This window comes from Coccinella septempunctata, chromosome 4, assembly GCF_907165205.1.
Source record: "Coccinella septempunctata chromosome 4, icCocSept1.1, whole genome shotgun sequence".
NCBI lineage: Eukaryota > Metazoa > Arthropoda > Insecta > Coleoptera > Coccinellidae > Coccinella > Coccinella septempunctata.
The window spans coordinates 3,056,231-3,072,144 of NC_058192.1; the positions used below are offsets into that span (position 1 = coordinate 3,056,231).

General features: G+C 38.2%; 1 protein-coding gene across 1 annotated transcript; it reads left to right on the forward strand.

The window, feature by feature from the left end:
- The first annotated feature begins 3,106 nt into the window (after positions 1–3,106).
- LOC123312116 (voltage-gated potassium channel subunit beta-2) lies at positions 3,107–14,385 on the forward strand. The gene is made up of 10 exons (XM_044896346.1): positions 3,107–3,332; positions 5,313–5,549; positions 8,020–8,258; positions 9,918–10,028; positions 10,575–10,671; positions 11,021–11,148; positions 11,752–11,964; positions 12,120–12,265; positions 12,383–12,723; positions 14,251–14,385. The coding sequence occupies exons 2-9, from the start codon at positions 5,452–5,454 to the stop codon at positions 12,692–12,694; spliced, it is 1,344 nt and encodes a 447-aa protein (XP_044752281.1). The 5' UTR covers positions 3,107–3,332; positions 5,313–5,451; the 3' UTR covers positions 12,695–12,723; positions 14,251–14,385.
- Positions 14,386–15,914: the final 1,529 nt, after the last annotated feature.

A 15,914-nucleotide genomic window follows, 5' to 3' on the forward strand; every position in this document is an offset into this window, starting at 1 on the left:
ACGCAAAGTTAACTATCCGAAGTCTCATATTTCACATGTCCAATTCCTCTTGCACTTTTAGGTTCTCGATTTTTCGCATCTCAACGATGAATGCATATCTCGTCCAATATTTTTCGTTGGTAACCGAACAAAATCTCGACAAAATATCGTTCTATATTCGAAGTTGGGAACGAAAATAAGCCAGTATAGAACGAACCGATTCATTATCAAGTTTCTTGCGCTGGAATTACACTCGATTATGCGGATAAAATCAGAGGTCGGCGATACCTTTCAAACTCGAACTTTGACAAACTCATTATCGGATATGGGTCCGCTCCGAGCTGCCTGCAAAACCAACAATTCGAAATTTTCGAACGCGGTTAATATCAGCGGATCGTTCATCAAGTCGTGAAACTTCTCCAACATCAAGTTTCGAGTTGATAAAGTGGGAATTATTGAAAAGGTGTGGCTGATACTTTGTGGAAATCCATAATCGAACCGATTACGACCAGATTATACGAATTAGAACTTTCATCTTTATACTCACCTGTAGATGCTGTTGTAATGTCAAAATTGGTTCGTTTTTCGAAATCGAGTTTATGTGTTGGGGTTGGAGCCTCGGCAACGCTCAATGCAGCCGTTCGGTCTTGACGATTATTTAACTAATTCCATCTTTTTGGAAATTTTTTGTTAGTCACCTTTCGAGTGGATTATCTCTCAATAACAATAACCGTAGATTGAAATGTGATATATACTCAGAAATAGCAACTCTTCTAGTAATAAATCTGAGAATTTCATCCTTCTAAGTGCACGCGTTAGGTCTTGACGAATTTTTAACTAAACCCATCTTTTTCAGGAATTTTCGAAGGTCAGCTTTCGAGTAGTTTATCTCTCAATGAATGTAACCGTAGATGGGAATGTGATACGTATTCTGAAAGAGCAACTCTTCTAGTAATAAATCTGAGCATTTCAATCTTTTCGGCATCACCGTTTGGTCTTGACGAATCTTCAAGTGAAATTTGCAGTTTTAAGAAAATGCCATTTCCAAGATGAAAATCTGAACGAAGGGAGGTAGGCTTTCGAAATTGCTCGCAATAGATTCAGCGTGTTCGAAAACCTATATTTTCATACCAAATTTTCGAATATCTGACACTGTTTTCGAGAAAATAATATTTTTTGTTTTGTCATTTTTCATTTTCGAGTTCACTTTGAAGGGCTCTCTGGAGGACAATTCCCTATCAAATCATAAACTGTTTGGTTTTCTCGAATCTACAAAACAGCTTCTATGTTCTCCATATCCTAGAATAGTAATAGGATACACTGATTTTTAGACAGAGGAGCAAATAGGTCATTTTAGGGGGGGCTAACCCCTTGCTCATTTTTGGCCCAAAAAATTGAGATTTTCGAAATCAAGTTTTTGTGCTAGGGTGGTAGCCTAGGCAACGCTGATTATATAACCGAAATTCCCAATTCGATCAGACGAATATAACGGGAGATATCGCAGATTGAAAAAGGCAATTTTTGAAAAATGGCATTTCCAAGATGAAAATCCAAACGAAGGGAGATAGGCTTTCGAAATTGCTCGCAATAGATTCAGCGTGTTCGAAAACTTATATTTTCATACCAAAATTTTAAATATCTGGCCCTGTTTAGGAGAAAATAATTTTTTTTGTTTTTCCACTTTTCATTTTCGAGTTGACTTCGAAGAGCTCTCTGGAGTGCAATTCTCTATTGAATCATCAACTGTTTGGTTTTCTAGAATCTTCGAAACAAATTCTATGCACTCCATATCCGAGGACAGTAATAGAATATCCTGATTTTTAGACAGAGTAGCAAATAGGTCATTTTAGGGGGGTCTAACCCCTTGCTCATTTTTGACCCAAAAAATCGATATTATCGAAATCGAGTTTTTGTGCTAGGGTAAAAGCCTAGGCAACGCTGATTATATAACCGAAAATCCTAATTGGTTCGGAGGAGTATAAGAGGAGATATCGAAGATTGAATTTTGAAATTTTTGAAAAATGTCATTTCGACAGTGAAAATCTAAACGAAGGGAGATAGGCTTTCGAAATTGCTCGCAATAGATTCAGCGTGTTCGAAAACCTATATTTTCATACCAAACTTTCGAATATCGGACACTGTTCACGAGAAAATAATTTTTTTTGTTTTTCCATTTTTCATTTTCGAGTTGACTTTGAAGGGCTCTCTGGGGGACAATTCTCTATCCAATCATCAACTGTTTAGTTTTCTCGAATCGACAAAACAGCTTCTAGGTTCTCCATATCCTAGGATAGTGATAGGATACCCTGATTTTTAGATAGAGGGGCAAATAGGTCATTTCAGGGGGTTCTAACCCCTTGCTCATTTTTTACCCAAAAAATCGATATTATCGAAATCGAGTTTTTGTGCTAGGGTAAAAGCCTAGGCAACGCTGATTATATAACTGAAAATTCCAATTGGATCAGATGAATATAACAGTAGATATCGCAGATTGAAAATTGCAATTTTTGAAAAACGTCATTTCACTGATGAAAATCTAAACGAAGGTTGATAGGCTTTCGGAATTACTCGCAATAGATTCAGCGTGTTCGAAAACCTATATTTTCATATCAAACTTTCGAATATCCGACACTGTTCACGAGAAAATAATTTTTTTTGTTTTTCCATTTTTGAGTTGTTCAGTTTGGGGGGCTCTCTGACTTGCAATTTTCCATCAAATCATCAACTGTTTGGTTTTCTCGAATCTGCAGGTCAACTTGAATTTAAGACAAATGCCATTTCAATTATGCGAACAGCCTTGTTTCATAAAACAATCCTTCCAAGGATCGACATCACCAATAAGACACCTCCATCAGTCGAATCGAAGTTCACCTGGTCGTTAATTCAATTAACGAGATTGAGTAACATGTAAACTTGCCCCCAAAGATGCAACCTACAAACTATCTACATCTACATAGCTCTGCATAACCCGGAGCGAAAACAAAATAAAAGTCCTCGTAATCGGAACAAACTATTTCCCGTTTCCTGATGTTCCCGCACCAGGAACCTTTTTACGCCAAATCGAAACTCGGCCGCGTTCGGCTGGCTTCGGCCCAGTTCGGGGTGACTGCAATGACGACATCGCATCCCAAGTTACCCCAGAAATTCCGCAAAGAAAATTCGTAAAACGGCAAAATGCGGTGATTTTCGTGGAAAATTGGTTACAGTGTTAACCGATTGATGTTTTAAGCCCCCGTTCGATCGCAAAGTGTGTTTTGTACCTTTCCCCCGAATGTAGATAACGCGATATTTTAAGGTTAAATTGTTAAATGTTCTTAAATCGAGCCTGAATTCTATCGACTCCCGTATATAAGGTATAAGATGAAACGGGCCAAATTTCGCAAGTTCAACGATATCAGGGCTCGTTTTTGAGGTAGATTCACGTTAAAACAAAGTGGCTATGACTGATTGGAGGCTGAGTATTAAAGTTTCTTGTATGTTTTCTTGGATTGAATTGTTGCTAATTTGGAGAGTTGAAATATTCTTTCCCATAGGCGAAGATTCGTATAGCCCTCATCATTCAATAGCAGCTGATTTTAGTTCGCTTGAATCATGCCAAAAAATCACTATACCTAGATTAGAAAAATTAGGTTATCATTCCTAGACTTTTTCAACCTTATAGTTAAGAAAAAATTCTTAAAATGTAGAAAAAATATAGAAGTTCTCATTAGAATACGAGTCCATTGCTTTAGAAGTGTTTCAAGGGTATAAACTATAGCAGTAGTACATATAGGTGTTTTAGCGCGCATTCGCCAAATTGCAACGCTTGTGGTGGAGGTTAATTTTTGATCATTTCAATCAATTTCTTCGATTGAACCGATTTTGAAAGAATATGAGAAACCTGTTTCACTAAAGAACATTATCATGCCTCTTAAAGTTCAAACAAAATGCGAATACTACCGTAAAATTGACAGATGATTTCAGAGGTACCCCAAGATACTGAAAAATCATCAAAATCAGGTTCACATCGGAATTGGAACTTACCTATCCCTACATTTCGATTGATATGGATAGTTCTCATTAATCTCATCATTGAATTTATTTCGTTTCTTAACCATTCACCGTCAGTTTTGTCGTCAAAAATTATTCAAGAATTGCCTACTCCTGTAATTCAACTAACTCAGAGAAAAAATCTTAAAAAAAATCACAATAGACAAATTCAAACTTCTATCGTTTTATAATATCAATTTTTTTTCCTCAATTCTGATCATGTATCGGGAATTGTCAAAATTACAGCCACGGCGCATTCGCCATTCTGCAACTTCAACAAATTTTCGCATTTGGAGGGTTTCTTTGGGTGACCCGCCCATTTACTACCCCCATAGCTAGTTCTTACAAACATTCTCAATAACACCACGATCCGAATTGATACACCTGAGGTCCTGTCTTCCTCGAGTTCTAGGGCAAATTCAGTGATATACGTAGTATCTGTGGAGTACAGTAGAATATTGCAGATGAAATTAATGTTAAGATTTTCAAAACTCTTTTTTGTCCTTAGATCTTTCAGTTCTACATTTATAGTGATATTTTCCATGAATGCAATCAAAAGTGCTATGAGCATAAGAAATAAATATTTCTCTTTGTGGATTATTCTCAAGCATGCTTTCCATTCTCTTCTATTCGATATTCTATTCATTAAATTGTTCAAGACATTCTTCCGAAGCACCTCTTACCGAACATACTCCTGGAAATCACTCGAATATCTCTCGTTCCTTTGCGTTTTGAACCAAGAATTCCAGGCTCAACCCTGCATTTCATAACTTGTCGTCTGTCTTATCAAAATTTAAGGCCCACTCCATCTCATCATGTCCCCTCTATTTTCAAGGAGCACCCCAAGAAACTGTAGACTGAGTTTAGTAGTATAATTTCTTTTTATCTCTTTGCATAAGGACGAGAGCCTTAAACTTCAGGTATGAATAGATGGGACACAATAAAGACTGCAGGGAATTCTAATGCCATGTTGAATTTTAATAAGACGAGTAGCTGTGTGTCTGTTGAGTGGAGAAAAGTTCTTCATTCGGTATAATATTCATTGGATTATGATGAGGTTTGAATCATAATATTTGGATAAGACTCGAATAATTCTTTTTGATGAATGATCGAAATGTTTATCATTTTGCTATCACTGTTAAACTATTGAATATCTGGAAATAATACTCAAATCTAGAAAATACCTTGGTATCATTCAAGCAGAACTGTTCAGAAATCATGAGTCTTGGTTATAAACTTGCGAAATTTTCATGGACCACTTCTACAATGATCCTTACAAAAATTCCTTGAAGTTTTCCTTTCAGATTTCACAAAAATACTAGCGGTGCCTATGCTGATGTCTTAGTATTCTCGATACCAATCAATGATATTATTACTGCGTTTATAACTGTAGTTTACGCAAGTGAAAATTAGTATTTCTCTTTAGTGATCAGTTATCTCAAGATGTCACATTATGCGTTGTTCAATCTTACTAGCAACGACAACAATAACAATGATCACAACATCGGAGACAACAGAAATATACCAACAACAATATACAGGTAATGTTCGAAGACGCACGTTTTTACTATAGAAAAATTGCATGATTTCGAAATATATTATAGAAAAATTGCATGATTTCGAAATATATTTTGCACCCACTGACAAAGAAAACTCCTCTATCACCTATCGTAATTTCCAGATCGAAAAATATCAGAGTGTTTTCATTGAAAACTCACGCGACAACCTAGAAAATTAATTTTGCGCCATCGATTCCTCCAAAATGATGGACGCATTCGTCCTTTTCACGGTTCTGATGGATACAAATAAAGTATTTATATGCACATAAAAGGACCGGTCGATATCTGTGTACATTCATACCTGAAACGTGTAGTTTTATCCTCAAATGTCCCTTCCGGATTGGAATCTTGATAATTCATGCTGACACAATTCCACATTAACTGAAGTTTGTGCTTGAAACTGATAATTGAAGAGGTGGTAGAGATGAATAAAGAATGAAATAAAGTGTGCTTTGTATTGTTACGTCTCCTAACTGGAAATCATGGTGAGTGTTGGTATTGAGTTCGGTTCATTGCTCGGACAATTTTATTCCTCGTGTGTTTCGTCAAGTATCAAGAAAACCTTGGCGCGTTTCCAAAAGATTTCTTGTCACATAGGAAACAATTTTTTTGATTAATCGGATGTTTCAAACATGTTCTATTTCGATATCGATGAAAAAGTCAGAAGAAGATTTCAATTCGGACAGATGTAACTTTGATAGTCTAGTTTGATGCCCTCATTTCAATAGCACTTTTACGATACTTCATTTTCTAGTATCCGAATTTTACAGCACAGCAGAGTGTGCATGAAATCTGCGGATATTTCGATGTGCTCTCTTGATTAAACGCCACCGTTGAAGCCCTTCCAATCTTCTCGTTTCAATTATCTTGGTTATTTAATATTCAAATCTCTCCCATAATCCGACATAATGAATTGCAGAGGAAATTCTATTACGAAAAATTCGGAATATTCATCATATTCTTTTCTGGAATTCTCTGAAAAGCGCACAGGTCTAATGACAGTGGCTGTTCCTTTTCGAAAACCATGAAAAATCTGAGGTTTTATTATCTTCACTAAACACTTTTTGCCCTTCCTTCGATAAGAACAGGAATGTCAAACTGAGAAAGGGTTTTCAAATAGGCTGATGAACTTTGACAACTGACAACTGCAATATGTCAGTTTTCAAAATTCCGAAGCCCACTGAACCATAAAATTTCTATACTCAGAAGGAATAGAATCAGATCGATTCAATTTTGCATATACCAATCACCATTCAAGGATTATTTATCCCTCGAATATTGTTTGTGGAGAATGGCATGGAAATTCCATTCCACGTCGAAAATTTAACGGGAAAATGTTGAGTATTTTCCGATGTCAGGTGACGTGTGGTTTGCACAGCTGATTCGGAATGACACATTTCTAGTTGGAGCCATACCATAGATGTATAATACTAACCTAGATGGCGAACCTGTCAAAATTTTTGAGGCAAACAGACGCCATTTGCAGTTTGGGATAGTTTCTGTTTTGATGTGGTAGCGTGGTATTATATTTACATATATTTACATTTTCAATTATTTTTCACACAGATCGGAAATATTCTTCATTTGAGATTGGTCAATATTTCGATTTTCAGAATTCGTTTTTCATAACTTTTAAAATTCGACTGAATTGCGCATGTTCATCCCGCATACTTCTATAATATCTTTATAGTTCATCCCAAACTACAAATGGCGGCCAAATGCCTCACATCGTTCTTCGTTAACGGATATGAAGTTCGACGTCCAGTTGGTATTATAGGTCCATGAGCCATACGAGATACGGAAATATGATTTATATTCAGGGGGCCATTCTAGCTCATTGATTACGAGGTTTGGCCATAACAGAGCTTGCATTAGATTGTGGTGGCTGCTCCTTTCAACATTAACCATCATAAATTCATCCCGGGTTGGGTTATCCTTTAATATTGTAGAGTTCATTAGGCATAATAGTCCCCCTCTTAGGGATTTATAAGAATGAATGGAGTTGTAACTCTTCGTTAGGACTTGTTAGTATTCAGGAACACTTGGTCGTTAATTTGTTAAATACAACTATTGGTAGAGGTCTGATTTTGTTTAAGTTATGTGTGAAATGAAGGATCCTCCAATATAACAGACAATTTTTAACAGAGGATAGTTTCATATGAAAGTAAATTGCATATTTTTGACCTCGATTTTTAAAAGATTTATACTGGCCAAAGTCACATCCCTCTATCATATTTTATCTTCAAGTTATAAGTGAAAAACCTGTACAACTTTCGGTTCACCATATTCTGCAGGAATAAACGACAGAAATTAAAAAAATTCTCATTTACTTCTGGATTTACCATGAGTGATTTCTGTATGAGTCAACCACAATTCTATATCGGATGATCCTTCGTTCAGAATCGGAATTCTTCTTCTTCCTTATGTTGTACGTCCCTTCGGTTGGTTTCAGGTGTAGAGCTCCTATAGCGAGTCTGGACTGTATGGAGGAATTCAGCGCCGGCAGTGCCCTAAGCGCTCTGGCAGACAGACAAGACGGCACCATCACGAAGGAGCAACTCCTGCTCAGTGGACTGTCCCATTCCGTTCCTTCCGCTCCCCTGCAGCTGAACAGGCAAACCTCAGTGACCCCAGGACTTAGATATAGGAATCTTGGAAAAAGTGGCCTTCGCGTATCGAACATAGGACTTGGTTAGTTGGTTTTACGAACACCCTTAAAGTTTTGAGGCTCAGCGAGACAAAAGCAATTGTATTTACACTTCTGGTTACTCTTCACCCCAAATTCTTTAATAAAGCCTCACAGTTGCTACTTTTCACAAAAATACAACCATGTGTATCCTTCCAGACCTGCATAAACGCAAACTGAAAATTCCGCTCTTATTTGCCCACCAGAAATTAGTAATTGAAGCCTAAATAACGTGAGTAAATCCGCAATACGAGGATTTATTGATATCTAGTTAGCCTAGACCAGTTCCATGCATACAAAAAATATTGCGTCACCAAAGCAACGAACAATAACTCATTAGAAGTGTCAGTGTGAAGTTTGAGGTCGAAAAAATAAACCAGAGTTACGCAATAAATTAAAAGAAAGAAGATGTCCACCGAAATTGTGAAAATCGAAAAATTGGAGTATCGAGCCATCATCAAGTACCTGTATTCAAAAGGGTTGAGGTAAGCAGATTTTCGAAGATATGCTCAATACCCTTGGTGATCAATATCCTTCGTATGCGACCGTGAAAAATTGAACTGCAAGCTTCAAAACAGGTAAATTTTCCATTGAAGATGATGACCGATCGGGAAGGCCAGTTTCTGTGTCAGCCTCCGAAAATATCAATGCAGTTCATGACATGATTTTATCAGACCGTCGAATTGGGCTGAAATAGATATCTGAAGCACGGAATATTTCATACGAACGCGTTCATCATACAATTCACGTCAATTTGGACGTGAGAAAAATTGCTGCAAAATGGATACCCAAATGTTTGAATGTTGACCGAAAGCGTGCAAGGGTAGAAGCATCGCGTTCGATCTGTGCTCGATTTGAAAACGATGTAGACTTCTTGAACCGAATTATTACTATGGATGAGACTTGGGTACATTTCTACGATCCACAAATAAAGCAATAATCGATGCTATGGTGACACTCTGTTTCTCCAAGACCTAAGAAGTTTCGTGTCCAAAAATCTGCTGGAAAAGTTCTTGCTTCAGTTTTTTGGGATTCCCATGGAGTAATCATGATTGATTTTTTGGATAAGGATAGAACAATAACCGGAGATCACTATTCGACATTACTGACCACTCTACGGGAAAAAATTAAAGAGAAGACGCGGAAAGCTATCCAAAGGTGTTTTGTTTCTGCAGGACATCGCCCCTGCACACAAATCTTATGTTGCCATGCAAAAAAATCGTGATTTTGGGTTTGAATTACTGGAACACCCCCCTTATTCCCCAGATTTGGCTCCATCCGACTATCATCTCTTTCCTTAACTGAAAAAAAGTTTAAAAGGTCGTAAATTTTCTTCCAACGAGGAGGTAATAAATGCTGTGGAAGTCTGGTTTGCAGAGCAAGAAGAAACATTTTTTTTGAAAGGTCTAGAGACGTCGCTGTAATAAAATATTTTGACATCGAATTTTCGTTTGGTTCTATAGTAGGCTAAGAATTCTTCAATATAATCCTCGTACCAGTTGCGACTGTGTGGATCTAACCATACACATACACAATTGCCTTTGTCACTGCTCCCTTTATGAACTGTATTAGAATTCCTAGATAATTTTATACAACCTTAGTATAAAAGAGCACGAGTTTACCGATTTACTACCGTAGTTCTTAGCATTGCATTCAATTTTTAGGAACATGGCCTACATTTAGCCCTAGCGTAACAGAAGAAAAAGCTGAGCAAATCATTGTACTAGCAGTTGAAAGTGGTATCAACTTATTTGATTTATCCGAAGCACATTCTGGTAATTATCAACTTCACCCCCTCACACTTCTCTTAGAACTGAAATCGTTTAGGTAAACATCGTCAAGTGGAGATACGAGAGTATTCCTCAAGTTTTCGCTAATTTATTCATCGAAATCGATTTTAATTAATATTCGAAAGTTCTTCTGGGTATTCTCCTCCTGGAATTGAAATTATGGAGAGTAGGTAGATTTAATGTTTACCTCATCCCTATGGGAAAACTTTCTCCTTCTGAAATCGAAAAATTTGTCCAAAACAAGGTTCTCCACAAGATAATCTACCTAATGATTTCAGGTTAGTTTCATATTGAACGATCGCAAATAGAAGCTTCTTCTTTAGCATAGGAATTAACTGAAGAATAAAGAAACTTCAACTGGATTTTTTCATTTTCAACAAGAGATTTTGAAACGATCTTGTCTTCCTTTTATTGATTCAATATGATAACACTGCAAGATGAAGTTTCTTAAACAGTTTTGCAAGCGTGTTACTTAATGAAAACAAGTATTCAGGCTGCAAATCTAGAGGTTATTTTAGAGTTTTTTTGAAGGTACCAGAGCAGAGGTTGAATTGGGGAGAATTTTGCAAAGAAGGGGTTGGAAAAGGACCACGTATATCGTAACCACCAAAATATATTGGAGTACAAGGTAAGAATCTACAACAATAATTGATGATGAGATTTTATATGTATCGTCTTAAGCACTTAAGCATGAAAACTATTGACTACCAAAGTCAAACACACAGGAGGATAAGAAATAGGGTTACTCTTTATTACATATACATAGACAGAGTGTGAATGAATAGTTTAGAGAAAATTTAAGGGTGGGTTCCTTGTCGAAAAATATTGTAGATCTTTCATAATATGGGCCACTAGGCTATATGGACTATGGCCCATATTGGTGTGGGGAAATCAAAAATTAATTCCTTAATGTTTTGATTAATTTTGGTAACCATATAAATGATACCTACCCCTGATCATTGAGATTTTTCTTCCAGGTCGGACGAGAGGGGCCTGTCAAGAAAACACATCATAGAAAGTGTTAAGGCAAGTCTTATGAGGTTGCAGTTGTCGTATATAGATGTTGTTATGGTGCACAAAGCTGATCCCATGTGTCCTATGGAAGGTATTCAATCATTCCTATCTAGTTCCTCTTATTTTTCGTCAATGTTGAACTGCTTTATCTGTGTGACTCTACGATCTCCTATATACGAGCCACCTGTTTGAGGAATTCCAATTTCAATATACCCAGAACTGCGTATTTATTTATATTCCGTCTACTATTGAGGACTTAATTCGCGGAAAATTCAATAAGGAGGGGAAGATCCCCGTTTATTGGTTTCACAGGATTGTTGGGTAGGTGAACACCACAAAATTGAATTCTGAACGGGGCACACTGAACTGAGTAGAGAGACCTAGAACAGGTCGATTCTATTCCTGAGGGATTTTGTGAAATGAAAATAATCATGATACCTTTTTGAGAGGTTAAATAGTTAGCTATCTCTAACATAACGCAGACATAGTTAAAAAGATCAGCTGGTCTTCAAAAATCGCTTAGCTAAGTGATTAGAAAATGGGACATCTCAGATATCATCATCAGAAGGACGTGATTGGAGATTAGAATCGTGTGTGACAGGAATAAAAAAATTATAAAGCTTTTTTCTCAGTGAATTTGTGTTTTGTTTACCAGTATAACATTTTGGAATGTTCATTTTGTTTGGATTTTCAGAGGTGGTAAGAGCAATGCACTACGTTATTTCCCAAGGTTGGGTTATGTATTGGGGTACAGCAAGATGGTCCACAGTAGAAATAATGGAGGCATACACGAACTGCAGGCAGTTCAACTGCGTCACTCCAATCGTGGAACAAACTGAGTACCACATGTTCTGCAGGGAGAAATCGGAACTTTACATGCCAGAGCTGTACAATAAGATCGGTGTTGGTGAGTATAAGCTCTATCAGAATATACCTCTCGATCGATCTGTTAAATCTCAAAGATTTATGCTCAGCAAGAATTTGCCAGTTCAACGTATGTGCCTGTAGAGTTGCTGGTCTTGTTCTGTATTATAAGGTGTGTTAACAGTTTTTTCAACTTAGGTTTGATGGCTTGGTCTCCTATTTCTATGGGAATGTCACAAGGGAAAGAAGATGGTGCTATCCAGCTATTTTCGAGAGCCAGTTTCCGAAACAAATATAGGTCGTTTTCCTGGAACGAGGATGAGACTGGACCTCTGAAAGATATTGTAAGTGGATTCTCTGGGTTATTTAGTATTTAGTCCTTCTGTGGCCTATAACTTTGAATCTGAACAATTCCAGAACGTTACACCAACATTCCTTTGAACATTCGCCCTGTTTTCCAGAACTACGGTTGGGTGAAAGAAAAAATTCAGCCAGACGACACAAGAAGGCAAGGCGAGCGCATGCGAGAACTGAGCGTACTCGCAGACAAGCTAGGCTGTTCCATAACCCAGCTAGCCATCGCGTGGTGCTTGAAGAACGAATCGGTCCAGAGTCTGCTTCTGGGCGCCAGCACCCCTGAGCAGCTCTACGACAGCATCCAGTCCCTTCAGATAGTGCCCAAGTTGAATGCCAACGTGATAACCGAGATCGAGAGAATTCTGGAGAACAAACCCTCAAGACCGCCCATGGTTTCCACGCTGGCGCTTAGATGACAATCAATGTGCCCCCCAGGCTCGATGAGGTGAGTACCCCCCTTCCAATCGACAAAATAAACTGCTCCACAAGAGTTAGGGATATCGTATTCAATCGTTTTTAAAAGTATCTGCGAACAAATTGCTGTTAAATCATTTAAAACTCAATTACAACTTGAATCGATCCAATAAAAATCAGTATGAGACATTTCGTCAATCTGGCCGCCTTTTTTCTGAAGTTTGGATCTTTGCATATCCTTCATGAATGTTCTTATTTTGAAATGAAGTCAGTTTATCAATGGCTTCGATTTGAAACGAGTTTTCTGGAAATGCCAAGACGTAAATTAACAAACGCAGAGGCTAATAGGGCTATCGGAATGCTACAGGGTGGCCTAACTCAGGTTGTTGTAGCGGAAAGGCTCCAAGTCAGCCAAAGAGTGATATCTCGACTTTGGAATAGGTTCAGGGAGACAGATTCCGTGTTGGAAAGACCAAGGTTTGGTTGGCGACGAAAAGCAACACCTGCTCAGGATCGTTTCATCACCGTTTCAGCGAGAAGAAACCCTACATCTACGTGTAGAATGCTACGGAATACTCTTCAAAATGCAGATGGGGTCCAAGATTCCATCGAAACCATCAGACGACGTCTGAGAGAGGTGAATCTAGGTTCTAGGTCCATTAAGAGGAGTTCCATTAACACGTCACCATAAGCGTCATAGACTGGAATGGGCAAGGCAACATATCAATTGGAACGATCAATGACGTAGTGTCCTTTTCACTGACGAATCCAGATATGGACGATTTTCAGATTCTCGAAGAATAAGGGTACGGACGATCCCACGCATACCCCGCAATTGTCGCTATGTCCAAGAAGTCCATCCATTCCGAGGGGGTAGTGTTATGGTATGGGCCGGGATATGTTTCAACTGACGCACAGATCTACACATTTGTCCTGGGAATATGACCGCCTTACACAATAGGGAGCATGTCATTGACAATGTTGTGGCAAATTTTCACGCTGTTATTGGTGAAACTTTTCAATTTCTAGACAATAACGCTAGACCGCACCGTGCAGCCATAGTTGAGAATGCGCGCGAGGAGCTTGGTATTCCACATTTACCAATACCTCCGCACTCACCAGATTTGAATTGCATAGAACAAGCATGGGATATGCTCCAAAGAAGATTAGATAATCATCAACATACCCCAGAATCCTTAAATGATCTGAGAGAGCTTCTGTCCCGTTTATGGAGCCAAATTCCTCAAGAAATGTTCAACAACCTCGTGTGTAGTAGGCAAAGAAGATGTAAAGCTGTTATTGATGCCCGTGGAGGCCATACATTGTATCGATAGTCTTAAAATGCTTGAATTATCCGGGAATAAACTTTCGTTAATTTACTCGATGTTTCTTTACCACCTACAGGGTGGTATAACCTGCAGACCTACAGGCTAAAATTAATTTGCAACTTGAAATCATATTAATATGAATTTTCATCACAAAAATCTTATTTTAACTATATTTTTTCGCAATTTAACTCTGTGGAGCAGTTTATTAACCCCGTTTCTCTCGTTAACAGCCAGGGAGGCACAACCAACGCAGAGAGCCCCAAGGGGGACGACCTGAGCAACGGCGGGGACTCGGACACAACCAAGGACACGGGCAAGCTGCCCTTCTGCGAGATCCAGTGACAAAAAGTTACCGAGTTTGTGAAAACTCGGAGAAGCAAGACGCCGGACGAGAAGCCGGTCAAGGAGAAGGTGCGCTGGTCTTACAGCCCCGAGGAGGGGCCGAAATGCACCCCCATCGAGCCGTTCGTCACGAAAAAGAAGAGCAAATCGCAGAGTCCGGTGCAGGTATGAGACCAAGAGATTCTGTGGGAGGAGGTCTACGATTTGGAGGAGGGAGAAGTGATGATTTGAATTTCCCCGTTTTGGGGTGCGCTTAGCTGGCGTTGAAGTAGATTCGATCAGTTGCCTCTCATATGTAGCGTCTAACGTTTGATTTGTCACGCGGATTTTCCGGTCTGCTTCTGTTATCAATTGGATCTTCACCGAAGAAGCGATAGGATTTTCTCGGGAAATTTTTCAAGTTTAACCGAAAATTTGGAGAAAAAAAAAGAAACTGGGGTCACTTAAGCCCAATATAGGTCACTATGTTAGATTCATAATCCTCCTTTCATCTACAGGGTGTCTACTTAATACAGGTGGTGATTCCATGTCCGAAAACATTGACATTTCGTGAAGAAACATGGCGTCAGTATGATTGCGGAAAATATATTGGATACAAAAGGCAATAAAAAGAATTTTGATAGTATTGTTTGAACAATTTCAGTCCTGTCAGTGTTCTGACAGAAATTAATTGGTTCTCAGATGCCATCTTTAGGAGACTGTATCAAAATAGGGGCAGCTCGACAAGAGGAATTTTATATGAAGACTAGACACTATTTTTTCCAGGAACCCTTAAATTTAAACTATTCATTCACATCACACAAGGTCTATAATGTCGATATGTGGATAAAAAATGTTTAAAAATCCCCTTTAAACTTTTTCAGGTGGATTTTCTGTTAACCGTTTTGGTTTTGAGCATTAGATCAAGAGTAAAAGTGGTGCTCTTGCTCATTTTTTGAAAAATATTTCAACGTTCCCTAGGTTCAGGTTTTCAGCTCTTTAAATCAGCATTTTGCAATATATCTCATGCCCTTTTCATTCACCAACGAAGAACGTCAGAAAAATCTCCATTTTTTACACACCATATCATAGAAGGAGTGAATTTTCGACCCCATGTTACTTCACGAAGAATAAATATTTTGGTACCTACAAGGAATCATCAACTGCATTTTCCTGACATTATTAGTTAACACCCTGTATAAATTATACAGTTCTTCACAGTCCTGAGTCATGCTCTGAAAAAATTTCGTCACGAAGGCCATGGAATTTTTGGCGACGAGGTACATGTGTTCGAAAAAAGTATTGATCTAACTGTCCCTCACTGAGGTCTGAATATTTTTGGAATGGAGGGAAAATTTTAGTTGCGAGTATTTTTCAGTGAAAACGCATAAAAACGTTTTGATCTCCAATTGTTTGGAGAAATGGGAAACAATTTTAAGTTGTTCTGAAAACCAAGCAGCAATAAAATTTCAAGTCCGATGGTTATACAGGGTGTCCGTAAACAAATGCGAAGGACTTTGGGGAGATGATTCCTCGATGAAAATAAGCAGGGGTAGTCCATATAAATTTTTTC